Source organism: Pyrus communis, chromosome 3, assembly GCF_041283825.1.
Source record: "Pyrus communis isolate YQ-2024b chromosome 3, ASM4128382v1, whole genome shotgun sequence".
NCBI classification, from domain to species: domain Eukaryota; kingdom Viridiplantae; phylum Streptophyta; class Magnoliopsida; order Rosales; family Rosaceae; genus Pyrus; species Pyrus communis.
The window spans coordinates 4,391,559-4,416,611 of record NC_142567.1 but is presented as its reverse complement, the minus strand read 5'-3'; the positions used below and the strand labels follow the sequence as shown (position 1 = coordinate 4,416,611).

The following is a 25,053-nucleotide window of genomic DNA, read 5'->3' as shown; positions in this document are numbered from 1 at the left end:
CCTCATATAATCTGAATATTTAGACGGAAAGCCAAATACCATTGTAGTTTTGGCTTTGGCATGTGGTAGTAAATATACAATGAATTGCAATCATGAGATTACATAGTTTACACAAATTACAACGCCAGTTTTGAAGCTAATATGAACCACCATTCTATGGCTTTTCACAATTAAGGCCCAGAGCTCGAATTTTTGCAATATTGAGACATATTAAATTGAGGAGCAAAATAGATAAACCAAACCAGGAGTACTATCACGGGACAACATGAGAGACATTCAACTAAGGTGCAAAATATGGTGCCATTGGCATGGGCATTATTGATGGGAGAATGGGCAATGGAACTTCAAAGTTAAGCACTTGAATCGCTTGCTGTATCGATGGTCTCATATTGTAATTTGGGTGAGCACACCACAACCCAACAATCATCAAGCACTCCATTTGCTTCGCATCAAAATCTCCGCATAGTTTCGGATCAGCTGCTTCAAGGACTTTCCCTTCTCCATAAAGCTCCCACACCCACTCCACCATACTGGTTTCAATACTTTCAAACTTAGAGAAATCGATGGGTTGTCTCCCGCAAGCTACCTCCAAAGCAACAACTCCAAAGCTATAAACATCAAATTCCTTGCTAGCCTTGCCTGTGGATACATATTCCGGAGCCACGTAGCCCTTAGTTCCTGCTAGAGTAGTTGTTTTCGATTGCTTTCCGTGGTCCACAAGTCGAGCTAATCCAAAGTCTCCAAGTTTCGCTGTGAAATTAACATCCAACATAACATTGCTGGATTTGATATCCCTATTAAGCACACATTGTTCCCATCCTTGGTGTAGATAGAACAAACCACACGCTAAACCTTGCACAATTTTGTATCTTACCTCCCAAACCAACAAGGCTTTAGCCCTGAAAAGATGGAAATCTAAACTGCCGTTTGGCATGAACTCGTAAACAAGTAGAAGCTCTCTTTTTTTCGTGGCACCAACCAATGAGTTGCACTAGGTTCCGATGCTTAAATCGACTTATGACGGTTACTTCTGATGCGTACTCCTTCAGCCCTTGTCTAGACCGCTTAGATAGCCTCTTAGCCGCACATATGACTTCAAGTCTTTTATGAAGCCTTTATAAACCCCACCAAATCCTCCCTCTCCAAGCTTTTCTCCCTCCGCAAAGTTACTTGTCGCACGAGCCAACTTGTTATAGGAAAACTTCCTCGGGCCAGTTTGCTTTTCGAAATCATTGTCAATCGAGTCCATGTTTGCCATAGTACGTTCATCAATGTTTTCTCCTCTTTTCCACCTCTTCCTCAAGATGAACCAAACAAAACCAAACGCACCAACCAACACAAAACCCCCACCAGCACCCAGTGCAACGAACATTAGTATACTATTAGAAGTTGCGTTTGTATTAGTTTCATAATCATGTAGATAAGTGGAGTTAAAATCCCATGAGAAGATCTTATGAAAAGCAAAAGCAACACCTGAGGTTGCCATGGAGGCGAGAATCCGGCAATGACCAGATCGGGCAAGTACTGAGTCAGATTGACTTTGTGATAAATAGAAATCAATACTTGACTGCCATTTACCAAACTAGTGAAGGTAACGCTAAGACTTTTTGAGGTAGAATTGTAACCATAATTTCAGCACTATTTTTTTCTTCCTTCCAAAATTCCACCGTTCCAAGGCTTGAATATTTTTTGGGACTTGAGCGAGTTAATGTCTATACCCACATGATCCCCTTCAGGATCATCCATGCTTTCGTCCTTGTCTGTGTAGATATCAAACTCCACTGCGCCAAATGGGTACCGTGAACTCCTTGGCATGTCTCCCGGCAGGTTCTTCACGGGGAGGCCAGACTGCCGCCCATTACTAGCGTGCGGTTGAATATGGACCCGTTTGGCGCTAGGAAGAACATGAGGCCGTCTGCATAGGGGGTTTTGTTTTGGGAATCAATGACGAATCTGAAATGTGTGGTGAAATCAGCTAGTTTTCCAGTGGTGGATTCCCGAAGGAGGAAGGGCTGGTGGTAGGTGGCTCGAATTTTAAAATATTTGCACGACAAAGATTTATAAAACATCGTGGTACAAATCTGTAAATTTAATTTACTTTTTGGTTTAAATAATTAAATAATTTTTTAAAATTAATTTTGTTACAAATTTTAAATGAAACTTTCGTTTGTATACAAAATAAATACCATTCATATTATTACATTTACATCACAATTTTTCATTAATCCTTGTCTGAATTAGAATAAATATCATCACTATCGTCAGATTCAAACTCCCATTCCTCCTCGTCTGTAGGCACGTCAACACCGGCATATAATTTGATGGGAGATTCGGCAATGGAACCTAGAGTTGAATTGCTAGTTGCATATGATGAAGGCCAAGCCTTGAGCAATTTTCTTTCTTGCTCCCCAAGTTAACAAGCTCTGTTCCTTGCACAGATGAGAATCTAAGCTGCCATTGGAACAACAAATCATAAGAAGTACGAATTTCTTTCGTGGCACCAACGAATCAGTTGCACAAGATTCCAAAGCCAAAGTCGACTGATAATTTTTGCTTCTCATGCATAATCCTTCGTCCTTGCGCGGAACCCCTTGATATCCTCTTACAACAACGTATATATATATGGCTCCAATTCTGGTATAAATCCTTTGTTAACCCCGCCAAACCCTCCATCTTCAAGCGTCTTTTCCTCGAAAAAATTACTCTGGTGGAGCCCAATTCGCTGTATGAAAACCTTTCATACCTCCTCAGGCCAGTCCCCCTTTTTGAATTCATCATCAATAAACTCATGAATCATAGGATCCTCATCACTTCCAGTTGTTTCCCTTTTTTTCCACAAGACGAACCAAACCCAAGCCAACCCACCAAGCAATACAGCACATCGACCAATCCTCAATCCAATTACTAGTCTATCCCTTGATCATTTCCTGACTTACGCTTACAAGTGCTAGCAATTAGACTTGGCAGTGGAACTAGAACCACTGACGTTTTGTTGTCCGTTGAAATGTCGATCTCATGGGGATCAACTAATGAAGTGCAATTAAAATTCCATGAGGTCTTAAACAGAGCAACAGAGTTCCCTGTTGAAGCGGAGAACCCAACCATGTAATAGAGATAGCAGCAAGGAGAAGGAGAGATCAAGTTGTAATGGAAAGTTAAAAACTGGAATGGAGGAGTAGATTAAGGAAAAGAGGGAAGGACCATGGACCTGTCACCGTGTGATGTTGCATGATACTTTTCTTTCTTCATAAAATCGGTCCACGTATGTGTGATTTTTCTTTAGTGCATCACTGCATTGAGTGCGAACACAATTTCACATCAATCAATTCTATAAATTGTTATTTTCCCTTAACGTAGATAATATTGTTTGTTAAAAAAATAAAATATAAATTGCTCTTTTAGATTGGATCTGCGGATTAGTACAACTCCATACCAAGAAGAATGCTACCACTATTCTCAGCACAAACACTTGAATATGGTGCATTACAACTCTAAGCACACACATTACCACTTATCACATTTAGTATAGGGAATTTAAAGAATGCTCATATGTGAGGGATAGAGATAGAATCATGATTCATGAAGAACACGACAGATGTTTTTGTACGTGCCGAAAGAGGGAAACCGGCTGATTGAATCAATTTTGCACTATCCAAAAAATCACTCCCGTTGCCACTTAATACTATAGTCTAGTAGTTTTCTTCTTTATTTGTAACTGAGAGGTTTTAGGTTCAATTTTCACCAAAGGCGAGTTTGAACCATAATATTGTTAGCCAATTATGAGACTAAGCTCATTCCCCCATCCTTATTGTAGATAATATCGTTTGTTAAAAAAAAAAAAAAAAAAAAATCACTCCCGTTCTTCTGACCCTATGATCAAGGAAAAGTATGGTCCCTTACTGTTTGAACTTAATCTAACAGTGGAGAAGAATAAATGTTCTTTTTCCTCTTCCGTTGGATTAAGATTGAATGGTAATTAAGTGACCACAATAATCATAGACCATAGGGTCCATGAGAATGGGACTCTTCAAAACATATGTAACATATACAAATTTATTCTTAAAGGAAAACATACAAGAAAAATCAATTGAACTTCAAATTTAAACTATTCACAAATAAATCATAAATATGAACAGAAAATCTTTAAGTGAAAACTCGGTACTAATTGGTGAAGAACAGGGAAAGAGCAAGGTGACGTCTTCAAGTTTGACCTCCTTCAGAACCAGAAGAATCACAAGACAAGTTTGAGAGCGATCTCGGAGGAGCGAAATAGGTGGCCACCGGCATCTTTGGTGGGAGATTCGGCAATGGAACATCAAAGTTCAGCACTAGAATTGCTTGTTGCATTGAAGGCCTCATATTGTAATCTGGATGAGCACACCTTAAACAAACAATCATCAGGCACTCCGTTTGTTTCTCATCAAAATCTCCACACAGTTTTTGGTCAGCTGCTTCAATGACTTTCTCTTCTACATAAAGCTCTCAAACCCACTCCACCATATTCACCTTACTAATACCGAACTTTGGATCGATGGGTTTTCTCTCACAAGAAATCTACAAAGCAACAACTCCGAAGCTACATACATCTGATTCCTTGCTAGCCTTTCCCGTGACGAGATAATCTGGAGCCATGTAGCCCATGGTTCTAGCCAAAATCGTCATTTGTGATTGTTGAAATCTTTATGCAGCACACGTTGCTCCCATTCTTCGTGTAGATAGTGATAAACATAATGATCCTACATGTCATCCAACTCAGCAATCCAAGCCAAATAGTTCTCCAAGTCAGCGATCCACACATGAGCAATTTGAATTCCATGCTTCCCGCTCACCAAGCCAAAACCACACCTTGGATGACTTAAGAACTCTTCCTCAGATAGAGAAACAAAACAATCCTATATCCTTTTAGACTCTATCTTTATCTGACAGATTGGGCAGGTGGTAATTACCAAGTTGAGGATAATATGGGGGTTGTTGGAAGTGGGCTTATGACACATCTCTCTGATAATTCCACATGCCTCACTCGTCATTTAACTGAGTTGAGCTTATGCAATCAATGTTTAAAACCCTAGTTTAAGTTCTTTCAGATAGAACAGCCCGGATACTAAACCTTGAGCAATTTTGTATAGAAATGAGAATCTAAGCTCCCATTAGGCATGAGCTCATAGACAAGCAAGGATTTTCTTTCGTGGTACCAACCAATCAGTTGAAAGGTTGCGATGCCTAAGTCGACTAATGATCTTTACTTCCGATGCATACATACTCTATGCCTAGTCCCAGTTTCATGTCGGTTTTGGCTATGGAATTGTTCACATTAAAAACGGGGCTAGATCTTGCCATTGATGCAGGGTGGTTTCCCCTTATTGTTGAATCGGATTCACAATCACTATCAAACTTGTTACTCAGGATGAACCATGCTTGGTGCCTGATGGAAACTTTGTGGATGTTTCTTGACAACTATCTTAAGACCAATGTCTGATCCCTCGAGCCATCTCTAGACATGCGAATGGAGTTGCACATTAGATTGCGCGACATGGCCTTCATGAACAAGACTTGGTTTTTTGGAATGATGTAGGCCCACTGTGGCTTGCTGATATTTTAATTTCGGAGTCTGTAACTACTTAAATGTTTTAATGTAGTCTTTGTTGGCTTGCTCGGTCTCTTTTCCTTCACTCGAATTTTTGTCAAGTGATTTAAGGTTTTCCAGAGACCATCACTTTGAGCTTGCCCTTGGACTATTGTATGTTTTGGCTTTCTGCCCCTGGTTATAAAATATTACCCTTTCAAAAAAAGACTCGCTCGATATTTTCTTGACAACTAAATATGACTCCAAATCTGGTATAAACCCGTTGATAAACCCCACCAAACCCTCCCTCTCCAAGCTTCTTTTCCTCGAAAAAATTACTCGTGGCACAAGCGAAATCAATATACAGAAACCTAGGGCAACCCCCTTTTCAAATTCGTTACCCCTAAATTCATGAACCATTGATTATCATCAATGGTGGAGCCAAAATTTCTTATGAGGATGACACGCCCCGATCCTGATGTCTGTGGGATATCAGGATAGTCACGCGCTAGCCGACACCTGAAGGAGACGCAAGCCATTTATGAATGCAAATGCTGAGAACATGTGACAAAATGCATATAAATTTGATACGAATACTAGTATAACAAAATAATATTTAACAACCGACAATGAATTCATAAAGATGATGCATAGCATGTTCAGAGCATATTCTAATTAGAATATAAGCGGAAGGTGGAATTACAATGAAGTCAGAGCCGAAAAGATAGATCGATGTCAACGGTACAATGCCTCGTAGCTCACGTCATATTCCTTGTACCTAGGTCCTGAGGGGGCGCAAAACAAACATGAGTGGACCAAGTTGATATATATATATATATATATATATATATATATATATATATATAAACAGTTATCAACATACTAACCCCCAAAGCTTTATGAAAACTAATAGCATAATAAGTGGTAGGTTTTCCGAAAACCCTAGCATGCCATAAAACATCTCATAAAGCAAATCTCGTATATAGTGTGCTAAATGATGGTATCAATAATATAATATCTCTCGACCCCTTGCCAGCACCATGTCTCTTGACCCGAAGCTAGAGATTATTTCTCCAGGTCCTTTTCCAATCTCCATGTCCTTGATTCAAGGCCAGGGATTATTTCTCTCGGCCCATATGCCAGCACCAGATCCTCGCCCTTGGGGGAATAGTAACCACTAGATACCTACAAAAACATTGAACATAATCTTTCCAAACATAGGTACATATATCTCAAAATCATCTTCATAATATAAAGTCATCCATCATCCATATTATAAAGAAGTGTGTGAAGACATGTTCTAAGTAGTATATCGTTATCCATCAGATACCCCACAAGAACATGGGTTCGATAGAAAATATGGTATTCCAAAATAAGCTCAGTATAGCATGATAATCAATTTCTCATAAAACATTCACAAAACGTATTCAGTAAATCATGCTTTTTATGTATGCATTTCTACTAATAAAACATGCATTTTAGAAGGGGGTCTACTCACAGATACTTCGTCGTAGTAGAGCCGTATGAAGTAGGAATAACGGAATCACCACTAGTAATTGCACCTAAACACATAAAGAGTACAATTAATGAAACTATACTAAAACGATTGAATTTCAGGAAACAGATATCATAAACGGGTTTAGGACATCGAATAACATACAAATGGATTGCGGGTAAGGCCACGCGCCGCCCCAAGGTGGCGGCTCCGGCGGCCATGTGCCGCCCACCTCCCTATAGTGAGATGCGTTTTGGGTGGAAGCCAAAGAACAAATCTATGAGGGCGTGATCTAAAGCGGACAATATCTTACTATGCAGACTAGGACGTGACAATTTGGTGTCAAAACCACTCCTCGCCTGGAAGTGTGCCGACGAGGACGTCGGGCCCCTAAAGGGGTGGATTGTAAGATCCCACATCGCCCGGGAGAGAGGAGGTGATGTGTCTTATATGTACATGCCCACCTCCCTATAGTGAGACACGTTTTGGGTGGAAGCCCAAGAACAAATCTGTGAGGGCATGGCCCAAAGCGGACAATATCTTACCATGCAGATTAGGATATGACATAGAAGATGTCTTTCACAAATATATTAAAAAGAAAAAAAGAAAAAAAAAAGGCTAATAACACATTACAAAACTCCTAAAAAAAAACATCATAATAACATATCCATTGTCAATGGTGTGTTTGAAAGTGTTTTGAAAATGACTGAAGGAGCTTTAATGAAAGTGTTTATATAACCAATCCTTAGTTAAAATGCAAGTGAATCCCAAAAAGAACTTGAAGTGCTTCTTACAAGAAGTACATAATTGGTGATTCTTCCAAACTTTTTAAATACTTTAACCAAAAGTGCTTTCAGTCATTTTAAAAGTACTTCCAAGCATACACAATATTACGTGTTACATGATAACCTTGTCATCTATACTATTAAATTTAATAGTGCCAAATCAATAAAAAATTCTAAACACTAACACTTAAAAAATAGGTAAGATAGAGGATAAACAATAAAAAGTTATAGAGAATAAGATAGATTTTACAAATCTTATTGTTGAATTAATTTGTTAGAAAAGTGTTCCAATGATGAACAAGACCAATTCATGGTTTCAGTTGAACAAACCAGGCCAAATGACATGATTGTTGGTGAGAAAGCCGATATAGAGAAATCCCATTCGGCTAAGTTGTTTGAATTAAAAGCCGAAATTATGTATGGGGGGCATAATAATTGTTCAACACATTCGGCGGCCGAAAATGAAAAATTTTTTGCCAAGTTACAAATATTTGGAGAAAATCCTTTATTCAGCTTAGAGCCAAATCAATTTGAGAATTTTGATGTAAAAAGATCTCGGCTCGAAATAAAACATTGTTGGCCTCCTCCACTTTATGGTTCGGCCACTTTTATTTTCATTTGCTAAAATATATATATATATATATATATATATATATAATGAATAAATTATTTTCTTAACCATTCGGTTTTTCAGCCGATACTTGAGAAAATAAGGGGGGCAACAAGATGGTGTGCTGGGCTGAAAGAATGGAATGCGCTGGGCTGAAGGAATGGAATTTTAGTGCTGAATACATTTTTATTCGGCGATCGTTTTTCAGTGGTCCTCGGCCACATGGCTCGGTTGATTTTCACATCTTCATAATCATGCCTTCCTTCCCTTCGCTCAGCCATGGGAGTTCAGTTTTTTATGAGAAAGAGGCCAACTTTGATGGGGGATATGCATGACCAACAACATCATTTCTAATTGGTCTTGTGTTTCCTCTCTGGCCTCAGGTGCACTAAAGGCTTTCTCGAGAGTCATGCTTGACTCATGGAGATTATTTTATAGAAAGGAAAGCTAAATAATAGGAGTTTAGTTTTTCCATTCGGCCAGGTCATTCGGCCATTAAGACTTCCATTCGGCCAGGCCGAGCTCGGCCAACAACCGAGACTATGAAATGGATACACCACGTGGGGAGAGTGATCTACTTAACCAAATCACTTCATTTTCGACGATATGAGAGGTTCTTCGACTGTGTAATTTCCTCAACCATTCGGCTTACGAGCCTAAGCTCAAGGAAACTGGGGGCAATGTTTGGACCCGATTTTACACTATCGGCCCGAGTAATCTAAACCGTTGAATGAGCATAGCCCTTAACACATTTTGATGGAAAATGGATATTGTTTGGGCCCAAGGCTTTTCCAAATATATTATGGGCTACCTGGTAGCCCTAGGCCGTTTAGTGAAGATGGCCGAGTCTTAATGCAATTTGGATTCTCGGCCGGAAATGAATACGGCCTGAAAGGGGGGTGGGTTCAAAGTCTTAATAAAAGTAGGATTGGTTGAGATAAAGTTGGATCAGAACAAGAAGTCTTAATCTGAATGTAGTTTCAACTTGATCTCGAGGAGGATTTGTTGCTATAAATAAATAATAGAGTGCATCATTTAAAGGACCTTCAATTCAACACACAACTGCCTTGCACAAAACCTCTCAAACATCTTGAGACTTTTTATTTTCTTTTTCCCGCTGACACATCTTAAGTTTGGATAAACAACACTGTGGAGGCAACCAGCGAACACCTTCAGTTTGGATAAACAGCACTGTTGCCGTAGAATCAGTCGACCGAGGAGCACCTTCAGTTTGGATAAACAGCACTACGTCGAGGTCGACTGGTTACTTATCCAAGTCTCGGTCGAGAAGGGTTTTCAAATCCTTATTGGCATAGGTCATCTTATTAGCCTTCTCGGCGAAGTAAGGTGTTACGAGTTACGACATTCGGCGTACTGGACGCCGAGTGATTTTATGATTGGATACTCATAAGTGAGTTTCAGAGTTCGGCATTTTGACAGCCGAACCACATTCACCATCAAGACATACATCACCTTTGAATACTTGTGTCCATACAGTCTGATGTCGATTCGACGTGCTTATACTTTTACGAATATAATCACTGTGACCGAATTCGGCGTCGATGATTTATGAACTTCGTAGAACTAGCAGCCTTGTCTTCAGGCTCGAGAATCCAAAGGCCCAGATTTGTTCCTTCCTCGGCCGCAATCGCAAGATAAAGAAGTCAGCAACACGCTCAACGCAATATCAACAAATTTTACTCCTCGACTGAGCTCGACTGACGAGTTGGCACGCCCTGCATTCAACCGAAAAATGTAGTTAGCTTATTAATTACTTGGCCTGCACGCCATGTAGGCTTTGTAATTTTTATGATCAACATTTTGGCACGCCCAGTGGGACACAGTGCTAAAACTACAAAGTTCATATGATATATTAAGATTCCAATCCGGCTCCATGTAGCCGATTGGACGAGCTCTAGAGGAATTGAAAAAACACAATGAGGAACGAAAAAGATCTTTGGAAGTGGAAAAAATTCTTCGTGGCCATATAGAGATGCAAAAGTCATTCGCTTACATGTTGAGAATAAAAGCTCTTGTTAGCCTGCAGGAGCAATGGGTAAATGAAGACAGGGCTCGATTTAATACTTGGCTAGATGGAAAATATTTTCCTTACGTTTTCGACTGCAAATCAATTCCATTTGAGGAATGGTTGGTTGAAAAGATCGGGGGCCAATTTTCTGCTCCTGTCGTAATCAAGCATTGCCCTAAGAAAATTGTTACTTTGGCCGAAGAACAAAGGCCACCTATTTTTTCGGTTAAGACTGAAAATATGGTCGGCTAAGAAGAAAAACCTAGGCCACCTATTTTTTCGGTCGAGGCTGCAAGTGTGGTAGGCCTAGAAGAAAATGTTCAAGTTTCTGAGCCAAAAATTGACTCAGAAAATAATTTTTCAGAAAAGTGTTCCAATGACGAACAAGACCAATTCATGGTTTCAGTTGAACAAACCACACTAATTGACATGATTATTGGTGAGAAAGCCGATATAGAGAAATCTCATTCGGGTAAGTTGTTTGAATTAAATGCCAAAATTATGCTTGGGGGGCATAATAATTGTTCAACACATTCGGCGGCCGAAAATGAAAAAAATTTCGCCAAGTTACAAATATTTGGAGAAAATCCTTTATTTGGCTTAGAGCGAAATCAATTTGAGAATTTTGATGTAAAAAGATCTCGGCTCGGAATAAAACATCATTGGCCTCCTCCACTTTATGGTTCGGCCACTTTTATTTTCGTTTGCTAAAATATATATATATATATATATATATATAAAATGAATAAATTATTTTCTTAACCATTCGGTTTTTCAGCCAATACTTGAGAAAATAAAGGGGGCAACAAGATGGTGTGCTAGGCTGAAGGAATGGAATTTTAGTGCTGAATACATTTTTTATTCGGCAATCGTTTTTCAATGGTCATCGGCCACATAGCTCGGCTGATTTTCGCATCTTCATAATCATGTCTTCCTTCCCTTCGCTCAACTATGGGAGTTCAATTTTTTATGAGAAAGAAGCCAACTTTGATGGGGGATATGCATGACTGACAACATCATTTCTAGTCAGTCTTGTGTTTCCTCTCCGGCCTCAGGTGCACTGAAGGCTTCCTCGAGAGTCATGCTTGACTCATGGAGATTATTTTATAGAAGGGAAAGCTAAATAATAGGAGTTTAGTTTTTCCATTTGGCCATTAAGACTTCCAATCGGCCAGGCCGAGCTCGGCCAACAACCGAGGCTATGAAGTACATACACCATGTGGGGAGAGTGCTCTGCTTAACCGAATCACTTCATTTTCGATGATATGAGAGGTTCTTCGACTGTCTAATTTCCTCAACCATTTGGCTTACGAGCCGAAGCTCAAGGAAACTAAAGGGCAATGTTTGGACCCGATTTTACACTATCGGCCCGAGTAATCTAGACCATTGAATGAGCATAGCCCTTAACACATCTTGATGGAAAATGGATATTGTTTGGGCCCAAGGCTTTTCCAAATATATTATGGGCTGCCTGGTAGCTCTAGGCCGTTTAGTGAAGATGGTCGAGTCTTAATGCAATTTGGATTCTCGGCCGAAAATGAATACGGCCTGAAAGGGGGGTGGGTTCAAAGTCCTAATAAAAGTAGGATTGGTCGAGATAAAGTTGGATCAGAACAAGAAGTCCTAATCTGAATGTAGTTTCAACTTGATCTCGAGGAGGATTTGTTGCTATAAATAGAGAGTAGAGTGCATCATTTAAAGGACCTTCAATTCAACACACAACTGCCCTGCGTAAAACCTCTTAAACATCTTGAGACTTTTTATTTTCTTTTTCCCGCTGACATATCTTCAGTTTGGATAAACAGCACTGTGAAGGCAACCGGCAAACACCTTCAGTTTGGATAAACAGCACTGTTGCCGTAGAATCAGCCGACCGAGGAGCACTTTCAGTTTGGATAAACAGTACTGCGTCGAGGCCGACTGGTTACCTATCCAAGTCTCGGTCGAGAAGGGTTTTCGAATCCTTATTGGCGTAGGTCATCTTATTAGCCTTCTCGGCGAAGTAAGGTGTTACGAGTTACGACATTCGGCGTACTAGACGCCGAATGATTTTATGATTGGATACTCACAAGTCCCGAGTTACGAGTTACGACATTCAGCGTACTGAACGCCGAGTGATTTTATGATTGGATACTCACAAGTGAGTTTCAAAGTTCAGCATTCTGACGCCCGAACCCATTCACCATCAAGATATACATCACCTTTGAATACTTGTGTTCGTATAGTCTGGTGTCGATTTGACGTGCTTATACTCTTACGAATATAATCAATGTGACCGAATCCGGCGGCGACGATTTGTGAACTTCGCAGAACTTGTCTTCAGGCTTAAGAATCCAAAGGCTGAGATTTGTTCCTTCCTTGGCCGCAGTCGCAAGATAAAGAAGTCAGCAACACACTCAACGCAACATCAACAAATTTTACTCCTCAGCCGACGAGTTGGCATGCTCCGCATTCAATCGAATGACGTAGTTAGCTTATTAATTACTCGGTCTGCGCGCCACGTAGGCTTTGTAATTTTTAGGGTCAACAGATATACATAATAAAGTGCTCTAGTTATAATGGTGGGTTGTAATAAGACTTGGAAGTTGAAATTTGAAATAAGAAATAAAAGGTTTGGCTTGTTGTACTATTGACCAATTAGACCATCTCGAACCCTGGCCTAAAATCTAATAATATTAAACCCGTAAAAAATAAGTTTCAGCCCAGAAACAGCTTTTCTGCTCCAATCCTTCTGGGCTAAAATTTTAGCAACTTTCAAATTAAAGAATGAAATTAGGCTAATCTTTCAACTTTCAAAGTGTTTTTGTTTCCTAAAAATCCTCAATCTTTCTACTTTCAAAGTGTTTTTGTTTCCAATTATGACCTCTAACATGCTCTTTTGCCATCTTGAAAAATTTGGAAATGAGAAGAAATGGTAGAAAAAAAAATTGGAAGAATTGTAGGAGAAAAGTGAGTTTCGTGTGGATGTTTGAACAAATACATAGGTATTTATAGAATTTTGGGGTGAATTTTGAGTTAAATAATTTTAACCGTTAGATTTTTTGTTTTTTTTTTTTACTGTAACATTTGATTATATTCGATCTATGCCATTGGATTCAATAAATATATAAATATAAAACTAAAAAAAATAATTTGAACTTGGACCGTGGATTAACCAACGACCATTTAAATCCAATCATTGGATCGAAAAAAGTAGCCATTGGGCTACATAAATGGCTGACACTCGGGGGGACAACCCGACGTGGGTGGGCTTGGCTGGCAAGGATGTTTGGCGCGTGCAATGCTTGGGCGACTGGGGTTTGGGGTGTGGGCTTCACAGCCCCTATTTCAGTCTCACCTTGTGAGGTCCACTCCAATTTGTGGCCTAAACTTGGGCCGGTATTTGGCCCCAGGATGAGCTTTAGATTTTAGGTTAGTTTTAGGCCATGGATTGGGTTGTGTTTTGGGGGGGGGGGGGGAATAAGGGAATTTTAGGTTTTTGAACAGGGTTGGAGTGAGTCTGATTCTAAATGAAATAAGGGCGTGTTTATGTGAGGGGAATGGGAATTGCATTCATTCCAAGTGATTCATGTGTTTACTAACACTAGGGGAATGAAATTGTACGTGGGACCCACTAAAAATAGGGAATCAGTTTCCTGATTTGCATGGAATTGGATTACCAACCAATAGGTGGTATTTGGATTCCGGAAGAAGGTCTCAACCTGGAATCATGTTTTTCTACCCAATATACCCTTATCTCCTTTCCTCTTCTCCAGTAGCACAAGACCCCTTATCTCCTTCCCTTGTCTCCGGTAGCACAGCACCCAGCGCCTTCCTTATCTCCTTCCCTCGTCTCTGGTTGCACAGCATCCAGCGCCTTCCTTATCTCCTTCCCTTATCTCCAGTGGCACAACACCCCCTTAATCTCCTTCCCTTGTCTCCAGTAGCACAGAACCCATTCAAATCAAAACCCAGTGAAGCAGACATAAGAGAGAAATAGAGACAGAGGACCAATATAATAAATAAATAAATATTTAGAATTAATTAGTTATTTGGAAGAAGAAGAAGAATCAGAAGAAGAGGAAAGAATAATCAGAATAGAAGAGGAAAAATCTAAAAGGAAGGAGATGGGGATTTATAGAGGGCAAGGAGATGAGGAGGAGGGCTGCGTTAATTCGGTTGTTTTTAATTGAAGGCGTTCATAGAATTGGCATACGGTGGGGGATTTTTATATGGTAAATAAATATTTTTTTAGGATAAATAATTGTATTAGTGTCATATGTACAAAATAATTATATTATTAAAGGCTTCTTATATGTTAATTAAAGGTTTTTTTAGGATAAATAACTGTATTAGTTTTTTATATACAAAAGAATTGTATTATTAATTAGTTAAATAAAATTTCTATCTGTTTTGTACAAGGGTAGTTTAGTAATCAAGCTGTTTTTTATTCCGATTCATATGAATTGATAAACAATAATATAAAATATGCATCATTTGCACTATGATTCCATACAATTTTAGTAAACAACTTCAACAAGAATCTGATTCTGATTCCATCCCAATTCAATTCCTTTTCAATTCAATTCCTTTTAATTTAATTACGGATTATTAAATATGTCATAAATATAATACAAAAACGAGGGAGGGTTGCAAAGAAAAATTCAGGGTGGGCCTACGCCAATCCTTGTCTGAAGGTCCCTCTGCTACAGATCATCATAACTACTTTAGTTGCGGGGAATTAATTAGTAAAAGACTTCAGAGTGTAAGCTAGTGCTGGAGGAGTTAGTGGTGGTGACAGCCATATTTGGGGGAAGAGAGCTGTCTTGTCACCATAAATAGACACGGCAAAAGTGGCAAAGATGATTGCAGACAATTTTTATTATATACTATTTGTATTTAATTTTAAATAAAAATATTTAAAATAATTTTTAATTATACAATATATGATGAACGAACGAATATAATTTATAAATTCTTGAAATCCTCACAAAAATGATTCAGCAAAAATCTGGATTCACAAAATTGGAAGGGAATAACCATTTTTTCTTATAGGCAAGCTGTTTGAGACAAGTAGCTTCAACATTTTTTTATTGTGGTAGCTAGGAAGGAGAGAGTAAGTTGTGATTAATATTTAAAAGTATTGGGGGTTTGATAACCTTTCAATTTTGGCGTAGGATTTTCTTCTCTTTTTTTTTTTTTTTTTTTTTTTTTTTCTTTTTTTTTTTCTTCTTTTTTCTTATTCTATTTGAAGAATTACGGTTAAGCTATGTTAACATCTTATATTAATTTTTTATTGTAAAAGAAAGACAAAAAACAAAAAAAAAATGTGAAAGACGAGGATAAAAAGATATGAAAAGAGAAATTAAGAAAATCTTAATCCTTTCATTTTTACTTTTTGCTTTTACTTTTTCAAAGATAGAATTCTAGTTTCCATCTCTTGTACAGTGAAGGGTAGATGTTTTTTCTGTAGCTATTTCGGGCCTTGATTAGCTTTTCCATAAGCTAAAGCAACATTACATACTACAATGTTACAATAGATGAAGAATGTAATGATCTCATGAAGTACATGACGTGTTCAACGCATGCTTGGAAGTTTCAACGCCAGTTCCAGAAAATTGGTGTTAAATTAATTGAGGAAGAAGATAGTCTTTCTACATCTTCCTTCATTTCCTAGTCCGTGTACAATCTTATAACTACTTCGCGGTTTGGTATAGATACAAGGAGTTTAGAGTTGTTGCATGCATCACACTTATATGGAGAAAAATGCTAATGACATATTTAGTGGCAGGGCCGATCTTGGGAATTTGGGAGCTCTAATCGAGCCTTCGAAGTAAGGTTGTGGAATTCTCTGATCTCTGATTTTTTGTACATTGACATGTATAAAAAAAATTCGCTAAATACATAAAAAAGTTTATTTCTACATTAAATATCTTTAAAAATTAATATTAAAAGAATAAAGATATACAAACATTATTAAAAAATTACACATCACGCATTACACGCAAATGTAATAATTGAGTTTACATAATCTGATTTTTCAACCAATTCTTTTTCAATTGCCTATGATTTCTTTTTTTTTTTTTTTTTTTTTGATATTTTTATTGAATTTAAATTGTAATATATATATATATATATATATATATATATATATATATATGTGTGTAAATTGGGGACTCCTCCAAAGTGGGGTCTAGGTGGCGCGTACTTTGACTACCCTAAGGGCCAACCTTGTTAAGTGGCATTTCGTTTCTACTTTATTAAATGAGATCTAACAAAATTAACTAGCTACTTAATACTACGGTCTAATGATATTTCTCTTCACAAATAAGTGAGAGGTCTTAGATTCAATTATCGCCAAAAGAGAATTTGAATCACATTATTGCTGATCCATTGTAGGCTAAGATTTGGTTTGGGATTGTGGTGCTTTAAAAAAAAAAAAAAGCTTATTAAAAATCTAGAACATTAAATGTGTTTGGTATAAAAAAAAATAAAAAAAAAATAAAAAAGTGCTTTTTAAAAAACCTGCTTAATGAAAGTAGAAAAGTATAGAAAATCAGAAGCAGGGAATTTACTATGCTTCTAAAAAACAGATTTTTTAAACAAAGCATAGTAATTAATGCACATTTGATGAACTTTTTAAATGATAAGTATACCTCTAGACGTTTTACAAAATTACAATATTTACCTGTACATTATTGTCATTGATTAGTATTATATCATATTAAATACTATATATTTTTTAATCATTTAACATATTCAAAGCAATTAATATAAAAGTTTATCAAACACTCAAACACTTTTTTTTTATTTTATTAAAAGCACTTTTACAAAAAAAATGTTTACCAAACACTTAACAACTTCTCACAGCATAACAGCAGTAATTTTTTTTAATTTAAATGACAACAATACCAAACTAACCCCAAGCCCAAATACAATCACAATATATGAATACAAAGTCTTTCAGTCGAAACAGAAGTAAATCCAAACTATAAACAGTTTAGTTTTAAATGCTCAAACACAGAGAAGGGGAAGGGCGCCATCTTCATCTTTGCCATCCATCCGATCATGTCAATGGTAATTTCTCATCGAATTATCACATTTAGACCTGATCAAAGAAAATCAAATAAGACAATTACCACATAATACATTAGATTATATTCAATCTGTTTATGCATGTTTTGACGATTCCAAAAACAAGACAAAGGTGAAATTACAAAATTTCCCTAAAAAAAAAAACTAGAATCCAGGTTATCAGTCAGTAAATTAGAGTTATTTCTTACCCAAGTGAGACTGATGGATGAGAATTTGTTGCAGAAGAAGATCCTGTGAACTCCGAGGAATTGGTGTTGTAGGCATAGCCTGAACATTCAGTTTGCCCTCCTTGAGAACTAGAAGCACCACCAGACAACTTTGAGAGCGATCTCGAAGGAGCAAAGTACGTGGCCACCGGCATATTTGATGGGAGATTCGGCAATGGAACCTCAAAGTTGAGCACTTGAATGGCTTGTTGTATTGAAGGCCTCATATTGTTGTCCGGATGAGCACACCACAAGCCAACAATCATCAGGCACTCCATTTGTTTCTCATCAAAATCTCCACACAATTTCGGGTCAGCTGCTTCAATGACTTTCTCTTCTCCATAAAGCTCCCAAACCCACTCTACCATATTGACTTTACTACTTCCGAACTTTGGGTCGATAGGTTTTCGTCCGCAACAAATCTCCAAAGCAACAATTCCAAAGCTGTAGACATCAGATTCCTTGCTAGCCTTTCCCGTGATAACATATTCGGGAGCCATGTAACCCATGGTTCCAGCCAATGCTGTCGTTTGTGGCTCTTGTCCGTGGTCCACAAGCCTTGCTAACCCAAAATCCCCAAGTTTTGCGTTGAAATTCGCATCCAACATAACATTGCTGGACTTGATATCCCTATGCAGCACACATTGCTCCCATTCTTGGTGTAGGTACAACAACCCAGAGGCCAAGCCTTGAGCAATTTTGTATCTTGCCTCCCAAGTTAACAAGCTTTGCTCTTTGAACAAATGAGAGTCTAAGCTGCCTTTGGGCATGAACTCGTACACAAGTAGAAATTTTTTTTCGTGGCACCAACCAATCAGTTGAACAAGATTGCGATGCCTAAGTCGACTAATTGTCTTCACTTCCGAGGCATACTCCTTCGGTCCTTGTTTAGAACCCTTCGATATCCTCTTAACAGCAACAGGTGACTTCAAGTCTGGTATTATGCCTTTATAAACCCCACCAAATCCTCCCTCTCCAAGCTTTTCTTCCTGCCCAAAATTATTTGTCGCCCGAGCCAATTCCCTATATGAAAACTTCCTGGGACAAGCCCCTTTTTCAAATTCTTCGTCAACCAATTCATGAACCAAGGTATCTTCATCACTACTTTCTCCTGTTTCCCTCCTCTTCCACAAAAAGAACCAAACCAAACCCAACCCAGTAACGACGACAGCACATCCTCCAATTCCCAACCCAATTACTAGTCCAATAGGCTTATTTACTGTCTTGGGAGGATAGGTAGAATTAGCCATGGGGCTTGATACAGGAACTGCAACCTGCAGCGGTGGTGGTGCCTCGTGGTGATCAACAAGTGAAGTGGAAGTGAAATTCCACGAGATGATCTTATGGATGGCAATAGATGCACCGGTTGAAGCGGAAAACCCAACAACGACCCAATCGGGCAAGTACTGCTTCAGATCAACAATGTAATTAAAATATCTCATCTTTTTGACTAATTGGGAATAGTTGCGATCACTGTTTTCGAAAGTAGTGAAGGCAACACTAAGATTTTTCGAGGAGGAATTATAAGTAATCGTAGCACTATTTCGAAGTCCTTTCTCAATACCTCCATTCCAATAGTAAAAAATGGAAGAGTTGAGAGAGTTGACATCAATCCCCACGTGTTCGTACTGGGGGTCGTCGATGGTTGTCAGGCTCGGCACATTATAGTAGAATATGTCAAACTCCACAGCCACAAAAGGGTACTGATTCCTCAGGACGAAGTCATCTGAAGGTGTGGAGTTGAAAGGCAGGCCGAGACTGCCACCCTTGCCTAGTGTGGAGTTGAGGACGGAGCCATTTGGAGCTATGAAGAAGGCGAGACCGTCACCGGGGATGGATTCGTTGTTGGAGTTAATGGCGAAGTCGAAATTCGTGGTGAAATCGGCGAGTTTGCCGGTGGCCTTTTCCTGAAGGAGGAACGGTTGGCGGTAGGTGGCTCTGCCCACGCTGTCGTTCTTTGCCACGTCTGTGGCGTCTCGTGTGAGGCGGAGGTAGGGGCTTCCCAAATAAGCATCGCCCTCTATAGATATATTAGCGGAGTCATCGCTACTGAAGCTGGGGAAGCTGAAGTTTAATGGAGTTACAGAAGGGGTTAAGAGAAAGAAGAAAACAAGTAGGAAGTGAAGCTTTTGCGATCGGAGTGTTGATGCACTGATCATGGTGGCAAGCATTTTGGGAGAGAGATGGAGACTCAGGATTTGTAATAAGCTTGAACAAATGTTTGTCATCTGAAATAGATGCAGTGGCCGTGGAATTATTGGGCAACCAATTATTTTGGAGGAAGACTTGACAAAAGTTCGTTGACTCAGAGTCAATATGGACAACTGTTCAAAGACTTGAGGAAACTTCTGTCGTGAAAAAAACACTAATGAGCCTCTGAAGACGTACCATGATTACAAACAAGTTGTATTAAAAAGGAGAGAGTTGGCAATTTTTCTTCTGTTTGTAACATAAATAAAAATAAAGTCTGATATCGAGCTATTTATTTTTGTGATACGAAATTCACACCATTCCTTCTAGGATAGAAAAAATTCTCGAAAATTTTGAAATAAATAAAAAAAATTTTGATCTCAAATTAAAAATGTTCTAAACTTGATGTTTCTGAAATTTTTGGAATGTAATACCAACTCGATCCCAAACCATTCGGTACGGGTATACATGTACATAGAGAAGAAACTGAAGAGAGGAATTGAGGAATTGAGGAATTCGGTGGAACACATGGATGATGGCCCAGCAGGGGAGACAAAGGCATGTGGGCCCCAATTTACAACAATATTTTAATCATAGTCAGAATCAATTCCCACCATTGGATTGTTTAAAAACGATCTGGGCCGTCCACTGTTTGTTAGGGTCTCTGTCCCCACTCACTCTCATTTCTCTGTGGTTATCCGGTTGGGGAGGTACCGCGCAAGTTTTACTTTAAAGTGTTTTCCACTCATGTTTTTAATAATATTTTTATTTTATAATTATTTGTAATTAATTGCTTTTTGTTAGGCTGAAGCCACAAGGCTTAGTAAATGTAGTTTTTTTATTTTTTATTTTTTTTAATTTACTTATGATATTATGTATGTATGTTTTGAATTATTAATCATTGTGTTGAAACTATCACGACTATTATGATATTTAGAAAAGTAATTTGATGTAATTTTAGTCGGATTGTTTCCTGAAATTGGCAATAGGTTCTTGTGGTTAATAATTGTAAATTCACTTAGGACGAACACCACGTCTGGATGAGTTGCATATTAGATATACGTTCAATATTAAAAGTTCCAAGTAGGACATATATTAGGAAAACCTAACATTCGAAATATGCATAGGTAATTCATAAGTGATTGAGAAAATTACATAAGATTGTTAAAGTGACTATGAAACTCTATCTCTTTAAATTGATTTTCTTTAAATTGTTTTCTAGTTGATTTATTTAATTGTTTTTATTTTAAATTCATTTTTAAATATTTTTAGTCACAAAATCAATATTTTTTAAAACTTTGTTTTAAGTAAATAATTAACATTTGATTTTACATAAATTATTTTAGTAATCCCTGTGGTGAACGATCTTAGTTAAGCTGTTTATAATACGATTATCTTGTAAGTATTTTTAAGTATATTTATCCATACTTTTGTATGTGGTAAAAATCACATCAATATCCTCTTACAACAACATACATATGACTCCAAAGTCTGGTATAGATCCTGTGTAAACCCCGCCAAAACCTTCCTCTCCAAGCTTCTTTTCCTCAGAAAAATGGGGCTTTTAGATCTAGGTCCAAAAACATAGATGGTTTTTAGGAGTGAGTCCTAATTATCTAATTACATGTTTTTATTTCTTTTATACTCATTTTATATTTTTTTTAAATATTAAAAATCAATTAAAATCTTCTAATATTATGCATTTTTCAACTCCAAAAAAAATCTAATTAATATCTTACAAAAAAGAAAAAACTAATATACTAACATAAATTATCTACAAAACATTGTACCTTAACTCAAGTAATAAATATATGAATATATATTATACCTGTAAGCGAGATATGAAACCTAACTAAAAGGTAGGAAAAAACATAATATACCTACAAGCAAGACACATGAATTTGTGACACGTTGATTATAAAAAAGAATATGTCATATAGATACATAAAAATAATTAACCTGTGATATAGGTTGATTATAAAAATTAAAAATAAAATCTATAAATGGGGTTTAAAGCAGGAGGAAGAACAAGAAATTAAAAATTAGAAAAAAAGAAATAATCAAAGAGATAATTAGGAAGAAATTTGATTTTTATAATAAATTTTACCATTGAATAGATAATTATTGATAATTAAATAATTAAATTTAAGGAATTGGACTTATTTTAATAAATTGAACTATTCCTACTATTGGCTAAAAAAATGGGACTTATATTAAGTTTTCTCTATAAAAATTACTCGGTCGAGCCAATTCGCCATATGAAAACTTCCTCAGATCAGTGCCCGTTTCGATTTCATCATCAATAAAGTCAAGAATCGTAGGATCTTCATCACTTCCAGTTGTTAATTTCCCTTTTTTTCCAGAAGACTAACCAAACCAAACCCAACCCAGCAAGCAAGACAGCACATCCACCAATCCTCAAGCCAATTACTAGTCTATCCTTTGATCATTTCCTGACTTTGGCGTAGAAGTACTAGTAATTAGGCTTCGCAATGGAACTAGAACCATTGATGTTGTGTTGTCTGTTGAAACGTCGATCTCGTAGGGATCAACTAATATGGTCGAAGTAAAATTCCACGAGAAGGTCTTAAACAGAGCAACAGAGTCCCGTTGGAGCGGAGAACCCAACAACCATGTAATAGAGATAGCAGCAAGGAGAAGGGAGAGTGCAAGTTGTGATGGAAAGTTAAAAACAGAAATGGAGGAGTAAATTAAGGACAGGAGGGAAGGTGTAGAAAAAGGTATTTAGGCTAAAAAATATATTTGTTATTGATACGTGAATGTGGAAAAATGGAAGAGAATGCTTTTTTTCTCATTATCTTTCTCTACAAGATTACAAGGATACATATACATGATACAAGTGTGTAGGTAGGACAAGGTAGCCGTCCTAGTGTGTAGGTAAGACAAGGTAGGACGGCTGTAGAGGACAAGGTAGCCGTCCTAGTGTGTAGGTAGGATAAGGTAGGACAGCTGTAGGACGGCTTGACGGTTGTAAGACGGCTAGTGTGTAGGTAGGACAAGGTAGGACGGCTGTAGGACGGCTTGACGGCTGTAGGACGGCTTATTCTTCCAATAATAATATTATATATAATTACACAAGGACTCCAACCATATTCCTTATTTGTCTAACACTCCCTCTCAAGTTGGAGAGTGGATGTCAAGAACTCCCAACTTGCGTAACATACCCGAAAACTTTTCTTTCCCAAGAGGTTTGGTAAACAAGTCTGCCAACTGTTGTGCCGTACCCACATGCTTGGTCTCTATTGTGCCATCTACAATCTTATCTCGTATAAAGTGACAATCCATCTCAATGTGACGAGTTCGTTCATGAAAAACAGGATTGGCAGCTATATGTAACGCTGCTTGATTATCACAAAATAAAATGGAAGGACCATCCAAAGGAATGTTCAAATCCTTCAACAAAAAACGAAGCCAAACTATCTCGCAACAAGCACCTGCTATGGCCCTATATTCTGCCTCTGCTGAAGAGAGCGAAACGGTTTTCTGTCGTTTCGTCCGCCAAGAAATCAAAGAACCGCCCAAGAATACACAATACCCAGTAGTCGAACGACGAGCGATAAGGCAACCTGCCCAATCAGAATCACAAAACGCAGTTAACTTGGTCTGGTTGTCAGAACGAAATAATAAGCCTTGACCTGGAGTAGCCTTCAAATAACGAACAATACGAAGCGCATCATCCATATGAGATATCCTTGGCTCGTGCATAAAACGGCTTAGAACATGCACAGAATAGGTGATATTCGGCCGAGTGATAGTGAGATATATTAACCGACCTACTAATCGTCGATACTTTTCAGGATCCTTGAGAAGTTCTCCTTTATCAGATAATTTTGTGTCATCCATAGGAAAAGCAATGGGTCGTGCTCCCAAAAAACCATAGTCCTTGAGAATCTCTAATGCATACTTGCGTTGAGAAATATAAATCCCTTGTTTAGAACGAGAAACCTCAATACCCAAAAAATATTTTAAATCACCAAGGTCTTTTATCCGAAAATGATCACGGAGAAAAGACTTCAGACAATTAATGGCACTAGCATCATTGCCTGTAATCACAATATCATCCACATAAATGAGCAAATCTGTGAAAGAAATACCAGACTTTTTAGTGAATAATGAATAGTCAGCTTTGGATTGTTGAAAACCGGCAGAAATGATGGCACTAGTGAATTTGGCAAACCATTGGCGAAAAGCCTGTTTAAGACCATAAAGTGACTTGTGAAGACGACACACAAGATTCTCCCCCTGTCGCCAAAGACCAGGAGGAGGAGACATATAGATTTCTTCATGTAAGTCACCATGTAAGAAAGCATTATTAACATCAAGCTGATGAAGAGACCAAGACTGACTAGCAGCAAGAGCAAGAAGACAACGCATCGTAATCATCTTAGCAGTAGGAGAAAAAGTGTCATGATAATCAATACCTTCAGCCTAAGTGAAGCCTTTAGCAACTAAACGAGCTTTGTAGCGGTCAATAGAGCCGTCGGAATTGTGCTTGAGTTTGTACACCCACTTACAACTAATAGGAATTTTGCCAGAGGGCAAGGAAGTTAAAGTCCAAGTACCATTAGCATGTAAAGCTTGAAGCTTCTCAGTCATAGCACGTTGCCAATTGGGGTCAGTGGCAGCCTCGGCAAATGAGGAAGGCTCCACAGTCCGACTGACAGAGTTAATGTAAGAAAAATGCCTGGGAGAGTAACGGTGATAAGAGAGAAAATTACAAAGTGGATATCGCGTACCTTGTGTAGAACCGGGTTGCGAAGTCGAAGATGGGTGGGATGGCAGAATCACCTGCGAGCAAACGTAGTCTTTTAAATAGGATGGAGGTTTATGGGCACGGGAAGAGGTATGGGGAAGGGGAGGATTGGTAGGTAGTGGTTTGGGGGGGGGGGGGTAGGGATGTCCGTGGGTAAAAGGGTGAAAGGTGGAGGAGGGTGAGGCGTCGGGGCAGGAAAGGGTGGGTTATATGTAAAGTCCAGAGAGGGTGGGATGGGTAGGGTAGGTGAAGATGATGGGATAGGAGGGTGAGAAACGGCATAAGGGAAAGTAGTTTCGTGAAAGATGACGCCTCGACTAGTGAAAA

General features: G+C 38.2%; 1 protein-coding gene and 1 pseudogene across 1 annotated transcript; both read right to left on the bottom strand.

Moving 5' to 3' along the window:
- Positions 1–280: 280 nt before the first annotated feature.
- Positions 281–2,069, bottom strand: LOC137714559 (L-type lectin-domain containing receptor kinase IX.1 pseudogene; annotated as a pseudogene).
- A 15,172-nt stretch (positions 2,070–17,241) lies between these two features.
- On the bottom strand, positions 17,242–20,043 carry LOC137716134 (L-type lectin-domain containing receptor kinase IX.1). Its single transcript, XM_068455535.2, has 2 exons — positions 17,745–20,043; positions 17,242–17,569 (listed from the first exon to the last, which is right to left on the bottom strand). The coding sequence occupies exons 1-2, from the start codon at positions 19,988–19,990 to the stop codon at positions 17,533–17,535; spliced, it is 2,283 nt and encodes a 760-aa protein (XP_068311636.2). The 5' UTR covers positions 19,991–20,043; the 3' UTR covers positions 17,242–17,532.
- Positions 20,044–25,053: the final 5,010 nt, after the last annotated feature.